Below are 15,850 nucleotides of genomic sequence, written 5' to 3'. Positions count from 1 at the left end.
AACACCGACTCATTAAAGTAAACAGGAATTTGCTTTAATGGGTCGCGATTGGCGGTGGTACTCCCCATTAACACACACGGTGGTATACATTTTTTTTTTTATGTGGCACATGTACAACGTTATCCGCCATCGCATTATCTTACTATGGAAAGTTAAGGGCAGTAAAGACATGGCTCAACTACCCATTTTTACCAACCACAAGTGTAAATTAGCCTTTAGAAAGCAGATTCTTTAACAGTAATAGTCCACTTGCTACTGGGCTGGTGTGGAAAAATAGCCCCTAGCTTCTCCTGAAAAGAGAAAACAATTACAAGAAATCCATAAGGTTTGCCATGATTTAAATTGGCTATTAAAGCTCTTTCCCCAATAGCCCTCTCTGATTGGAATTGCAAAGTATAATTTTTATATGCTGTTGATGTGAGGCGAGAGAGCCAGTAAGTCATATAAAAGTTTGAACACTGCAGAGTGCTAGAGGAACTTATACTTCCCAATTACAACTTTCTATGAATGGAAAGTAGAGGAAGAAGCCTGGACCAGGCTATTGGGGTACCGTATTTTCCGGCGTATAAGACGACTTTTTGGATGCAAAAAAATGCATCCAAAGGTCGGGGGTCGTCTTATACGCCGGTGACAGTCTACGTCTGCTGCGAGCATCAATGATTTAAAAGCCGCTCCTTCTCAGAGTGTCCTGTGATAGGCGGAACACAAATCTTCCCAGCAGCACCTCTGTTCTGTGTTCCTCCTATCACAGATGCCTTCTCATCCTCGGACGAGATGAGAAGACGTCCGTGATAGGCGGGCAACCAGGGCTGCAATTACACCTCAGCATTGCCTCCATGCTACGCCACATTGATGCAGTAATTCATGCAAAATGAGCCCTGACCAAGTATTGAGTGCATACTATACTGTGCATGGACATACTTTTCAGTGAGCCAACATTTTTGTATTAAAAAACCCTTTTTTTTTTTATTGGTCTTATGAAATATTCAATAATAAATACAAAAACAATAAGCCAACCACAGGGACTTTTAAGCATAACTTCATCTTTGGTAACGTGTTATACCCGTATTTAGGGTGCAACTACATGTTACCAAAGAGCACCTGCCCGCACCCTTCCAATCCCTCGCTGTGACAGAAGGTGGGGGGGGGGGGGATCTTCTGCCTACACCTGGCCCGCAGGCCGAATCCGGCCCTCCAGGCCATTTCATGTGGCCCTCGCACCTCTCCAGCAGCAGCACTCCTCTGGTTCTACTTCAGACTCTTACTTTCTGCTTTCAAGCAATGTATCCAGCTTCTTCCCAGCAGCAGCATACAGAAAGGGGGTGCACTGTAATGTAAGGGAGGGTGGGGGACTCAACTTCTGATGGTGGGGTGGCTCTTGACATCTAATGTACGGGGAGGGGATGTGCTGGACATTTAGTCTTACAGATACAACCGACCCTTTTGAGGGCAATCATAATGCTGATGCGGCCCCCGATGAAATGGAGTTTGACACCCCTGTTCTAAATGAACTGTGAAGGTGGTGAGGAGCTATGCCAAGATTCTGCAGGATCCTGGCATTGCACCCACGATCTGCTGATCACAGGAGCAATACAAGCTCTATAGAAAAAAAATAAATTCACATTTATTTATTTAACTGGAAAGATCATTTACATTTTTTTTTTTTTTAAACAAAAGTGGAGTTACCCTTTAGGCCTCAATGTAGAGATGTGGGTGCTGCATGTGAGTATGCAGGAGACAATGGGGTTAATTTATAAATGCAAATGCACTGTGTATTTTTACCTGAAAAAATACATGTCTTTTTTATTTTTTAAAGGTGAACTTTTAAAAGGTACCATAGTGAAAATCCTGTGAGGACATGGCAATGCCACCTGTTGCACTGAGCAAGCCCATCCACTGGTCAGCCAGCACCCTACCTGTCAATGAACACTCTCCCTTCCCCCAGAATCTCCCTGAGAACAGCAGTGTGTACACAGTACAGCAAGACCGAACAGGGAAGCAGCATGTGGTAAGAGAGGGCAGTGACAAGTCCCCAAGTGGGAGAGAAGGAAGCAGGATGCAGCAATGGCAGGTACACAGCTCTTCTCACAAGCCCCACTGCATTGTGTAAAAGGCAATGAAGCAGGTGCAGTCTGTTCCTACTGTAGAAATGGAGACCATCAAGGCAAAAGGGTTCTTGCCTTGCTATATTATCCACTCCTCCTGCCACAGCCCAGTCTGGTATATTGTATCTCATGGTATAACGTGACTTATCGTTTAATTTGCTAATTGGATGCTGGCATTGCATTAGGGCTGATCGGAGGTCTGAAGGTGAAGACAATGGGGCCGATTTTGGATCTTAAGCCCCCCGTTCACATCAGCGCAATTTTACAAATCGGAGCCTATTGCCGGCAATAGGCGCGTCTCAATAAGTGCGCCGCACCGATGTCCAAAAGTAGTTCCTGCACCGTTCATGAACCCGCACAAAGGTCTTTGTAAGTCGCCACTGAAATGCGGCTTTAAAATCATGCGAGTTCAGATGGAGTGGATAATATAGCAAGGCAAAAATAAAAAATGGGCCAACTTCACTGTTTTTTTATTTAATTTTTCCAAAAAAGTTGCATTTGTAAGACCAAAAATAACAAAATATTGCAACGATCTCCATTTTATTCTCTAGGGTCTCTGCTAAAGAGATTTATACATATACAAAAAATACTGATTTAACTTGTAAACACCGCATGTCAGAAATGGTCTTGGTCCTTAAGTGGTTAACAAGCCACCAGCAGGATGTGTTGTATGCTGTAGGTTCAGGGGTCTCCAAACTTTTTAAACGAATGGCCAGTTTACTGTCTTTCAGACTTTAGAAGGGCCAGACTGTGGCCAGCTGGGGCAGAAAATGCCCCGGGCTAGGCATCAGTGAGAATAATTATGGCCTCAGGGTTGGTGGTCAGTAGGAAGAGTAGTGCCCCTATTAGTAGGAGGAATAGTACCCCATCATTGGTATCAGTGGAAGAAATAGTACCTCCTTGTTGGTGTCAGTGGAAGGAATAGTACCTCATATCAGTGAGAGGGATAGTGCCGAGGGCCAGATAAAGGTTAGCAAAGGCCCACAGTTTGGAGACCCCTGCTTTAGTTCATCACTACAGGACACAAGTGGCATATGGACCAGCAGATGAGACCACAGAGCAGATGTGAGAACCCGACATACCCAGAAGCGAGTCTGATATAAAAATTCTGCTGGTAGCTTTGTGAGAGAGAAGATTCAACAAATGTGTGACAGGACAGGGTTTCTAATTTTTAAGTGATAAAGTTAATTTTATAAAAACTGTTCTGACCTTCTTATCTCACAAATTACCAGTTTATAACAAAAGTGCCGCCTCCTGCTTTTCCCTCTATCAGTTTGATGGCACGCAAGTCCAGATGCCCAGATTATTATCCCTATGAAGACTATATGGCAGAAAATGCTCTCTTGTGGATACAACTCAAACTTTTGATCTTTGAAGCATCTCAAGTACCTGGTATAACTTTTTTAGCACTTTTTTTTTAATATATTTAGGTCACTTAATATCACTTGGAATTAAATATATTTATACATAGAAAAAAAGAATTCACAAAATATCTGTCTATATAAAACTTGTAGCTGTAAAAATTGTCATCATCTAATACAGGGTTTGACAAATTTGCTTGGAATCAAGGAGCTAGCTAAAAACGTTAGGAGCCAGAAAACGCACCCTGTCCCGCCGAGCTCGCACGCAGAAGCGAACGCATACGTGAGTAGCATATGTAAACTGTACACATGTGAGGTATCGCTACGATTGGTAGAGCGAGAGCAATAATTCTAGCCCTAGACCTCCTCTGTAACTCAAAACATTCAACCTGTAGAATTTTTTAAACGTCGCCTATGGAGATTTTAAGCACTTAACCCCTGGACCATATTGCTGGTCAAAGACCAGGCCCTTTTTGCGATTCAGCACTGCGTCGCTTTAACTGACAATTGCGCAGTCGTGCGACGTGGCTCCCAAACATAATTGGCGTCCTTTTTCCCCCACAAATAGAGCTTTCTTTTGGTGGTATTTGATCACCTCTGCGGTTTTTAGTTTTTGCGCTAAACAAAAATAGAGCGACAATTTTGAAAAAAAATTATATTTTTTACTTTTTGCTGTAATAAATATCCCCCAAAAATATATAAAGAAACTTTTTTTCCTCAGTTTAGGCCGATACGTATTCTTCTACATATTTTTTGTTAAAAAAAAAAAAAAAAAAAAAATCGCAATAAGCGTTTATTGATTGGTTTGCGCAAAAGTTATAGCGTTTACAAAATAGGGGGTATTTTTATGGCATTTTTATTAATATTTTTTTTTACTAGTAAAACGACGGCGGCAGGTAGTTAAAGGGTAAAAGACATGTTGGGTATCAATTTACTCGCGTAACATTATCTTTCACAATATAACAAAAATTGGGCTAACTTTACTGTTGTCTTATATTTTTATTAAAAAAAGGTGTATTTTTCCCCCAAAAAAAGTGCGCTTGTAAGACCGCTGCGCAAATACTGTGTGACACAAAGTATTGCAAGGACCACCATTTTCTTCTCTAGGGTGTTAGAATAAAAAATATATATAATGTTTGGGGGTTCTAATTAGAGGGAAGGATATGGCACATTAACTGCTGTTTTACTTGTAATGTCAATGCCAATGGCCACCACAAGATGGCGCCAGATCACAGAAGGAAGCTTAGGCCTGCAGAAGGCCGCAAAGCCGTGGCCTCAATTACTGGCGGGGGCACACGGAGACACAGGATCCTGTGTCTCCGCGCGATCGCAGTGGGACCGTGCCGCCGTTAATTGAGGCCGCAGCTTTGCGGCCTTCTGCAGGCCTAAGCTTCCTTCTGTGAAGGCCGCAAAGCCGCGCCCTCAATTACCGGCGGGCGCCAGGTCACAATTTGTCGCAATTGCGACCGGGCGCCCGGATTTGTCGAGCCCTGATCTAATAAACTCAAACTTGGAATACCTTCAGCATAGATACCCCATTTAGCATACTAGAAAAGTAGCTTTAAAAGACTCCTGTCAGGATATAAATATGGAAGATGCAGAATTCTGGGCTGTCATTCTTGGTATTCCTAACCACTAGGACACCAGAAAAGCACATTCCCTTACTCCATGGTCAGAGGCTTTGAAAGTGGTGGCGCCAGAGTAAGGATGAGAGCCATGGGGGAGCAAACATCTACAAAAACAAGTCCGCAACAGTAGATCCTGTATTATTCTGCTGACATATTTCATGGAAAGCAACCCTGTCATGAGAAAATTTTGGGAGTTGCCATCGCTGACTTCTGCAATCATTCCTGGAAATGACTTGAAGCAAGTGGGTGCTTTAACAACTAGCAACTCAAGGTGTAAAATCTCCAGCACACCAAGGATCTTCAAAATAGAGTCCAAAAATGTACACATGCCTGATAACTGGGTCCTGCATGGCCCCGAAAACACTGCAATTTACTGCCGGGACATGATTGTTTTAATAGATTTTTGGTCACCATTCTGAAGATCCAATGTATGCTAGCGATATATACATTGACTGGCTTCAATGCTTTGAGTTACTGACCTAAAACAATATAGAGATAAGGAAATCTGACACTTATTTACAGCATTGTTTGGGGTCTGCCTTAAGCCTGGTACACACCAAGACCCCTTTTACACTGAGGGCTTTTGCAGGCGCTATAGTGTTAAAAAAAAGCACCTGCAATCCGCCCTTAAACACTATTCCCTCTATGCAGAGAGAAGGGTTTGAGAGGACATTGTTGGCATAGACCCTAGGTGTAGGGGGCCCAAAGAAATGGCCACTCCACTGCATTTTTGGCATCCAAAGAGGCAACGACTCAGGTACAAATATTGTCATGATGAACTGAAAGGTGGGTAAACAATTGGCAGAGATTAACATCAGTCCCTTTACCTGAAATGAACCCAGATTGGCCTTTGTGAACCAGGGTGGTAATAACCGAGTTCAATCTGCCAGCCAGTACCTTTGCTAAGATTTTCACATCAACATTCAACAGAGAAATTGCAGGGTAAGAGGAGCATCTATCAAAGTCTCTCCCCGGTTTATGACTCGCAATAATAGCTACCATCTACAAAGGGGAAGAGCCCTGATTTGGAAAGCATGAGTAAGTGTTGTATGTAAGCGGGGTACCAGAATTTCAGCATGTTGCTCGTAATACTCTGCTGGGAGTACATCCAACCTAGGGGTTTTATTAGATTGGATAGACCTAATAGCATAGAGTAGTTCTTTCTGGGTAATATCACCTTGAGCCCCGGGAAGGGGAAAGTATAGGTGAGAATCTCTCATGTAAGCAGCTTACAGGTCACTGGGTGTGCAGTTTACAGTAGAAGCATAGAGATGGCAATAAAGAAAAAAAGGGGGGGGAGGCAAACCGATTCGTAATAAGCCTCGGGCAAGTAAAAATTTGATCATGGGGACCACAGATCCTAAAAACTACTCCCTGCCTGCCCGGTGTGCCGGTCATGACATCATTCATCGGCAACAGAGATGCCGAGAAGGAGGCATCCAGCAGGGTAGAGCTGCACGATTCTGGCCAAAATGAGAATCACGATTCTGGCCAAAATGAGAATCACGATTTTTTTGATTCATAGGTTCGTTAGCCCTGTAAGTCCAGCCAGGTGGAAGCAGACTCTGAAACAGTAAAGAACCCATTCTCAATCCTGAACTCACAAATTGGCCGGGAACAAAAATTTCTTAAAATGTACTTAAAATTTCTGGCAAGTTTACCTTTTACAGTTATGAGGGATTGCCGTTGACACTGGGTATCCACAGAGTAATCTGGATATATCATCAGCTCTACATTCTCATGGTAAACATCTCCCGTAAGCCTTGCTTCTCAGAGGACAAGATCTCTGTCTTTGAATTTGAGAATTATGAGTATAAAAGGTGTGTGTGCGTGGGGGAGACGCTCCAGGAGGGCCCTGCTGTGGTGGCATACGAAGGTCCCACTCAACAGCAAAGTGCTTGGAGAACTCAGCAGTAGGAAATAGTAAACCAAGTAAATGCTCAGCAAAAACAGAAATTATCACAACCGTCGGTCCCCTCAGGCAGGCCCAAGATGCAAAGATTGTTTCTGCAATTTCAGTATTTAGCGTCTTCATCCCTGGTCTCAAGGAATTTCACTTGAGTAGCGAGTGTGTAGAGAGTTGCAGTATGAGCCCAGAGAATGCCCCCCTCTCCTGTGCCATTCTTAGTCGGTTGTACAAATCTTTGTTTGATTATCTAATAGTGTGTAGCCAGCTTTAGATTTTGTTCAGGCTATGTTGGTTATTTGCTGCATAGCTAAAGAGCTGAATACTGCAATAGATATAGATTTTTAATGGGTTTTCTTGCAGAGGCCAGAAAAGGGTACTTGTTGCGTTCTTACAAAAACATGCTTGTCTGCAAGCTTTTAATATGTAAACATAGGAAAAAACAAAAACACAAAATAAGAATATGAACACAACATAACAGAATATTCCCAAAGATTGTATAAAACAGAAGTAGCTCTTTAAAAGGATAAGTTCACATTTACAATTTTTTTGTAAACAAACAAAAAATATGCATGCATTTTGTAATGGACCTGTACAGCACAGGTAACCTGACATCACTTCTGGTTTACCCAGATGTCAACTGTGCCAAAAAAAAAGCATTTGATAACACTGATCTTGCCGTTTTTAATGCTTTTAAGGGCAAATGGGGGATTTGGGGTTTTATAGAGCCCAGATCTCTCCAGAAGGAGCATCTGTTACATGCCTATTGCTGTCATCAAGATGTGTACATTCCTTGTGACAGCATTGAAAGTGATAGAAAAAATTCAAGTGCACCCCCATCAGTCCCCCACACAGTGATTGTACCACACATGTGAGGTATCACCGCAAACCTCAGATCACGGGGCAGTAATTCTAGCACCAGATCTCCTCTGTAAAATTTAAAGTGGTAACCTTTAAAGGCTTTTGAAGCGTCGCATATGGATAGTAAAATGTACGTGGTTTGTCGCCGTTGCACAGGCCTGCATGATTTTAAAGCGCGACATGTTTGGTATCTATTTACTTGGTGTAACCATCTAAGATTTTACAAAAAATAAAATAAAAAGGGTTTATTTTTGCATTAAGATTAAAAAAAAAAAAAGTGTATTTTCTATAAAAATTGCATTGGAAAAAACACTGTGCAAATACCAACAAATGTATTCTCTAGAGCCTCTGTATGTATATATATATATATATATATATATATATATATATATATATATATACATACACACACATACATACATACACACACACACACACACACACACATATATATTTTACACATACAGTAAACCACAAGCCAGTCAGCTTGTGGTTTACCAAACCATAAACCACAAGCATAGATAGATCGATTTTGATTGAATTCAGCAGGGACTGGCCGAGATTCGATTCATCTATGGGCAGGCGGATCCATTGATCGACTTGGGTACAACCAGCAAGTGAGATTTTTAGCATGCAATATTGCCAGCGGCTACAACCCCTAGCAGTAGGCACTGTACTTTAACTACTACCGTAGTTAGCACATCTTTAAAAAATAGGATACACGGCATTTGTGTGCATTAATGTACATTTAGGAGGCCAACTGAAACTACAGTAAATGTACAAAAACAAATCATGCAGTTCTGTACATTTTTGACACACTGTCAATAAAACCCTATTTTAAATGTTTCCCCCTCCCACTGAATAATGAAAAAGAAAAAAAAAAAAAAGTATTTACAAAACAAAAATCAAAGAAAAAAAACTATACAAAAACACACAAAAATGCACCAAATGCCAAACTATCAAGTGCAATAATCCGCTTTAGCATGGGGAAACCTACAAAATCTATTACCCTCCACTTTAAGCAGAACTATAGGCAAAACTCTCCCCTCCTCCATTTTGGATAGAGCAGGGGTTCTAACCCCTGTCAGATTTTTTTTGTCCCATTGCAGAGATTTCCCTTCACTATAGCCACAGGAAGTGAGAGGAAATCCCTGCAAATTAAGGGAATTCCTTGCTTCACCCAAATGATATCTAACAAACTTGACTCATCATAGTAAAAGAAAAATAATAGAACCTTAGTGAAAGCATTAGAATAAAAAACGCAGACATATTAAACCGAAGTGTTTGAACACTGCGAATTCGGAATAAAATAACATGGAAATGTAATGTTTGAACCATTCTAAATTAAAATCTCGTTAGTACATAACCTGCACACTAGACGACTAAATACCATCAAAAACTTTTAATCAAAGAAATTCAAACCCTTTTAAATGCCTTCCAACAAGATCACAGTAGAATCTAATCATTTGTACAGCTAATTGTTTCAGATTTCCAGTAAGTATACACGGTTGTTTGAAAGAGGTATAATATTCTTTGTTTACTCATTTACTTATTTTTTAATCACATCAAAAGCCATCTCGAAAATCGGATATGAATAATGAAGCATAAACCTAATAAACTGCCAACAAAGTCTGTTAAACATTTATGTTAAATTCCACTACAATTCTCCCTATGTGGCCAGGTTTACTGAGTTACCCTACGGTCACACCTATGCTTTTTTTAGTGCGTTTTGCAGTAATGCACTACAGTCTATTTAACATGGTTTCCCATGGTACAAGTTCACATTTATGCATTTTGTGGCCAGCGCGGAATGAAGTCGCACCAGAAATGCAAGTGTTGTGATGGTGATGCAATTGTTGATGTGTTTTGCATTCTTTCTTTTAACACTGTATATAGCTGGTTGCTAAGTAGGGGGCCAGGAAGCCGGCTGCCATGTCATTAACAACCAACCCATGAGTCATCAGCTGAATGTAAAGAAATTAATAAAAAATTGCCGGAAAAAAATATTGCGAAAAAAAAAAACGGCCCTTCGAGTCTAGTATGATTTTTTATATAATATATATATATATATATATATATATATATATATATATATATATATATATATATATATATATATATATATATATATATATATATATATATATATATATATATATATATATTTTCTCATTACCCCCAGAGGAGCTGCTGTATTTTTGGGCGGCGTGTTACCTTGTGGCTCCTCCGAAATTCCTAGGGGTGGATGTTGTGTATTGCGAGTAGTAGAGGTAAAGGAATGTCCAGACAGGTGCTCTTTGCTGTGCTCTTTATTACCCAGCCGGGTAAAAACAGTAAACTTGTGGTGAGGAAAGTAAAGTTTAAGATAGGAGAATAGCAGATTCAGGCGTAATAATAGGAAACAGTCCTGCTCCCAAATGCAACACTTCCCTTCACCACTCCCGCTGGAGTGGGTTTAGTGTACCCAGACAGGCCTCTCACACTGACCTGGCAGCAGGAGTATCACTCAGACAATTTTAGGAATAAGGCCCCTTTCACACGGGCAGATCAGTAATGATCCGCCCCGTGAACCTCCGCTTGCTCAGCGGGGATCGCTCCGTTGATCCCCGCTGAGCCGGCGGGTGACAGGGCTGTCCACGCACACTGCAGGGACCACCCTGTCTTTCCTCCGCTCTCCCCTATGGGGGGGGGGGGGATCAGATGAACACGGACCGCCAGTCCGTGTTCACCCGATCCGATCAACGGATGGAAAAGTAGTTTTTTTTTTCTCCGTCACACTTTGGCGGGTCGGATGTCAGCGGGCATGTCACCGCTGACATCCGTGGATCCATAGAGGAGCACGGAGCGCGAGAAGCAAGAAGCTGAGAAAAAGATGCCAGCAGCTGGAGACTTTCCAAACGTCAGTTTATTGGAGAACAGGGAGTATTTCCAGGGTTTAGTTCTGCTAACACTGACAGGGGTGCTTACAATGGTCAGTTTTCATTTATTTAGCACATACTTTTATCCTAAAAAGAAAAAAAGGTTTCTGTAACTGTATAAATAGTGTTAGCTTGGGTTAGGCTGTAATTTATTAGATAGTTATGTCTACGCCTGATATCAAATAAAGGATTCTACCGCTAGTGGCAAATTACCGGCAGCAGGATCTAAAGATTCTGCATGTCTGTCTCTATGGATTTCCTTACCGTTTAGCTGAGGCAGCGAGATACTGACCTCAACGCTAATTAATCTTGAGCGACATTCTTGCTCACCCCAACTACAGAGATCGCCCATCTAACACTACCCTCTACAAAGGTTGGTGAGGTTGTTGCCAAGGGCGCCTACTTGCTTCTTTATAGATACAGTAAAGAAGTGTAGTCACCGCAGAACAAGAAGTGTGTTACTGGCCAGTTCAACAGGAGGAAATACTGAAAAAGAAAAGTAATGCAGCCACCGCATCCAAGGATTGGTAAACTGCAACAGATTAACATTTTTGTTTTTAGATACATTTTAAAATCTCACTGCAACCTGCACTTCTGGAAACTAGAAGTATCAATGCACAGAGCAGGACATAATTTCTTCAATTAGGCCACTTGTTTGGAATGATCCCGATAACATAAAGGCATGTAATAGTGGCACATAGAAGGATCCTGGAAACACAAGACTGTTCTAGAAACAGGGGGGTCTTGGAGGCCTAATCTTAGTACAAGGAGATCAGTGTTGAAAGCCAACAGAATAGTCTGTTCTAGTACAATGGAGAGACTGTTGAGTTGGATAGAGTTGGCCCGCACAAGCACAGGGGTCAAAAGGACCTGTGTTAACAAATGACCAAGGTGTTTGGTGGAAGAATCAGCCGTTATGTCAGCATCCTGCTGAAGTGTCAATGATCACTAAACAAGGATGAAGTCAGCACAAATCTGACACAAAAGTCACCACCTGTCTTCTAAGATCGCATCCGGAAATGACAGAAGTATTCTCCATCACACACAGACACGTATTATTTATTTCCAATAACCAACTAAAAAAGCAGGACACCAATAAAGTATCTGAAAACACACTTGTAAATAATATCTCCATTTCTTTAGCATTCAAACTGAACAGAAGGCAGAAACGTATGCAGCACACAGGACAATACGGGGGATATACATAAAGCAGTGAATGTGACTTTCAGAAAAAGATTCTCCGCTGGTCAATCAGTCATTGGCATTAAAAACAAAGACACCTGCAGTGTATGCTTGGTGAATGTTGTATTCATTACTTTATAAATAAGTGTGTATGAGAGGAGAACTCCCCTTGTTATAGTTCTGGGCAGAACAGGGAAGTGCTAGACCTGCCATCAGGTTTTTATTGCAGTTTGTTTCTCCTTCTGGGGAAATATGAGCCTTTATTTGGACTGGAGATCATTATCACAGAAAAAAATGAGGGGAAATCCAACATATTACAGAACAAGAGGGGGGAGGGCACATGTCCTCCCAGAGACACCTGTTCTGGGGGGTTCCCCTGACTTTTGGAGACTTCACCCATGTTCCTACTGCATTCTTGGGACAAGTGAAGGAACATTTCCCCACTTATACATAGACAGTAAAAAATAATGTGGCAGGTAAAATGCAGTAATTTTTTTTTTTTTTCCCAATTGTTAAAGTAAAACAAGTTTTTTTGGCTACACGTCCACTTTAACAACTTCAGGGGGAAGATGCAGCCTACATGTGACAGGTGTCCTGCTGGATGGGGGCGATGTGGCGGAATAGGGAGGACCTCAGGCAGCAGAAATGGTGGAGGTGCAATATGTGCTGTATATGTCATAACAGGACATGCATCACGTCAGGTGATCTACAGGGCAGGAAGGAGTGGTGGACAAGGGTGTGTGTGACAAGTATGAAGCATATGGAATGTGCTCTACACACATGGTGTGTATACACCAACACGACAGATGAAAGAACACAAAACTTGTGCTGTGAGGAAAGCACCCCACTCATTCACTATATGCTGTGTACACTGGATGACAGCTGTGCTGGGGTAAGGGAGTCATGTTTACAGGGCTACTTGTGTGTTGTCTGCCACAGGTTTCCTTCCATGCCCAATATTAGATATATGTGATGTGTGACAGGTGGTGTGTGTGCATTGTGTCGTGTAGGTGTGATGTGTACAGGGAGCTTTGTGTGTGTGAAAAATTAGGTGTGTACAGTGTGTTGCCTGTAAGACCAGTGAGGTGTGTGCAGTGTGTGTATGAGAGGTGAGGAGTATGTTATGTATGACAGGTGAGGCGTGTGCAGCGTGTTGTATGTGTATGACAGGTGAGGCGTGTGCAGCGTGTTGTATGTGTATGACAGGTGAGGTGTGTGCAGCGTGTTCTATGTGTATGACAGGTGAGGCGTGTGCAGCATGTTGTATGTGTATGACAGGTGAGGTGTGTGTGGCAGATGTGTACAGAATGTTGCTGAGCAGAGACAGGCGAGGTGTGTATGTTACTTTGTGGGGAAAGTTGTTTATATAAAGTTTATTCCAATAGATCTGTTTTTTGTTGTAGCAGTGCATTGTGTAACACATATACTGTGTGGATTGTCCCTTGGCAACCAGGAAAGACCAGTGTGAGGAGGAGTCCAGCATGCTGTGCTGTATGTACAATACAGTGACAGGAGTAGTAGAGTTCTGTCCTCCATCAAGGAGACTGTCAGTCCTGAGTGATGTATGGTGAGTGGGGGATGGAAGACACCTATGGGGCGTTTGCCCTGCGATGGGCAGTGTGTACAGGGAGGTCAGTACAAAAGGTTTCGGGGAGAAGTGTAGACGGTACATTGAGTGTGGTGGGCAGTACACAGTGTAAAGTGTCTTATGTGGGGGGCTGTATGTAGTGTGACCGGCAGTGAGTAATGTGCACTATACAATGTGACAGGTAGTGCGTGGGGTGCAGTGGGTAGTACGCAGTGTATAGTAAATGTATGGGGGGGGATATTCAGTTGGCAATGTACAGAGTGACAGGTAGTGCGTGGGGTGCAGTGTATAGTTAGTGTATGGGGGGGGGGGTGTATTCAGTTGGCAATGTACAGAGTGACAGGTAGTGCGTGTAGTGCAGTGGGCATTACAGAGAGTAGAGTGTGGCCTGTACCCAAGGTGCAGTGGGAAGTATACAGGGTGTGACAGGCAATGTGTGGAGTGCAGTGGGCAGTACACAGGGTGCAGTATACCGTGGACAGAACAGGGCTGCAGTATACCGTGGACAGTACAGGGGTGCAGTGGGCAGTATACCGTGGACAGTACAGGGGTGCAGTATACCGTGGACAGTACAGGGCTGCAGTATACCGTGGACAGTACAGGGCTGCAGTATACCGTGGACAGTACAGGGCTGCAGTGGGCAGTATACCGTGGACAGTACAGGGCTGCAGTGGGCAGTATACCGTGGACAGTACAGGGCTGCAGTGGGCAGTATACCGTGGACAGTACAGGGCTGCAGTAGACAGGGGTGCAGTATACTGTGTAGACAGTACTCAGGGTACAGTGGGCAGTAAACAGGGTGCAGTAGAAACTACTCGAGATTCAGTGGGCAGTATACAGTACTCGGGTGCAGTATATAGTACTCAGGGGGCAGTACATAACACTCAGTGGGCATAACACAGGGTGCAGTATATAGTACTTAGTGGGCAGTATATATATAGCACTCAGTGGGCAGTATACAGGGTGCAGTGGGCAGTATATAGCACTCAGTGGGCAATATATATTACTCAGTGGGCAGTACACATGGTGCAGCAGCAGTATATAGTACTTAGTGAATAGTATACAGGGTGCAGTGGGCAGCATATAGTACTTATTTTGTAGTATACAGGGTGCAGCGGGCAGTATATGGTACTCAGTGGGCACAGTACACAGGGTGCCGTATATAGTACTTAGTGGTCAGTATATAGTACTCAGTGGGCAGTACACAGGGTGCTGTGTATAGTACTCAGTGGTCAGTACACAGGGTGATGTGTATAGTACTTAGTGGTCAGCATATATTACTCAGTGGGCAGTACACAGGGTGCTGTATATAGTACTTAGTGGGCAGTACACAGGGTGCTGTATATAGTACTTAGTGGGCAGTACACAGGGTGCTGTATATAGTACTTAGTGGGCAGTACACAGGGTGCTGTATATAGTACTTAGTGGGCAGTACACAGGGTGCTGTATATAGTACTTAGTGGGCAGTACACAGGGTGCTGTATATAGTACTTAGTGGGCAGTACACAGGGTGCTGTATATAGTACTTAGTGGGCAGTACACAGGGTGCTGTATATAGTACTTAGTGGGCAGTACACAGTCCCCCTTCCCCCGCACACTTACTTCTTGCGGACTCCATCTTTGCGGGGGCGGCCCCGGGGTCTTTTGTCGGTGGGGGCAGGCGGGCTGGCTGGGGTCGGGGGCCCGGGCTGCTCACAGGCGGACTCTAGGCTCTTGTCCTCGGATGACATCCTAGGGAAGGAGGGGGCCGCATGGATCGTCCCCGGGCTCAGGCCGGCTCATCATTCGGGTGACAGTGGTGGGGGCGGGGAGGGACGGAGTGGAGGAGGCCCGGCTCAGCCCCCGGGGATAATAATAATAACAACAACAAAGGAGGAGGAGAGGGGTGAAGCGCCCCCTCCCGGGGCCTCTCCTCACACCGTACACCGCGGCCTCACACGGTTCTCTCTGGAGCTGTCCGGTCAGCGCCAATCCCGAGCCGAGTCACTGAATGTGCGACAAGCTGCGTGTGACTCAATTCCCCCTCCCTGCGGGCTCCCGTTCTGCCACCGCGCATGCGCGCACCCGGGAGGGGGGAGGGAGGGCGCGCGGCTAGTGACGCCATTACTCCCATCAACCCGCCCCTCACACTGACAGCAGAGGTGGGAGGCTTCGGCATGAAGGAAAATCCGGAGACCCGGAGTCAAGAGACGTCACGGGATCAGGGGAAGCCGACGGAGAGGAATCTCCTCTGTGAATTGCGAAATACGTCACGTAGAGCCGAGCCGTCCCATCCGATCTCCTGTCAGCAGAAGGGGAGGG

The 15,850-nt window shown here is 43.7% G+C and overlaps 1 protein-coding gene across 6 annotated transcripts in view; it reads right to left on the bottom strand.

The window, feature by feature from the left end:
- KMT2C (lysine methyltransferase 2C) overlaps nt 1–15,579 on the bottom strand; it is a 310,800-nt gene extending 295,221 nt beyond the window's left edge. For 5 of the 6 annotated variants that reach the window (XM_040352731.1, XM_040352735.1, XM_040352736.1 and 2 more), the window contains exon 1: nt 15,152–15,578. In XM_040352731.1, coding sequence (XP_040208665.1) covers nt 15,152–15,279 — 128 coding nt within the window. In that variant the 5' untranslated portion in view covers nt 15,280–15,578. Of the gene's footprint in view, nt 1–15,151 lie in introns of all 6 variants that reach the window. The other variant, XM_040352734.1, reaches the window with a different exon arrangement.
- Between the last annotated feature and the right edge of the window lie 271 nt (nt 15,580–15,850).

This window comes from Rana temporaria, chromosome 5 (genome assembly GCF_905171775.1).
Source record: "Rana temporaria chromosome 5, aRanTem1.1, whole genome shotgun sequence".
Classification (NCBI taxonomy): Eukaryota; Metazoa; Chordata; class Amphibia; order Anura; family Ranidae; genus Rana; species Rana temporaria.
This window is presented reverse-complemented; position numbering and strand designations above follow the sequence as displayed.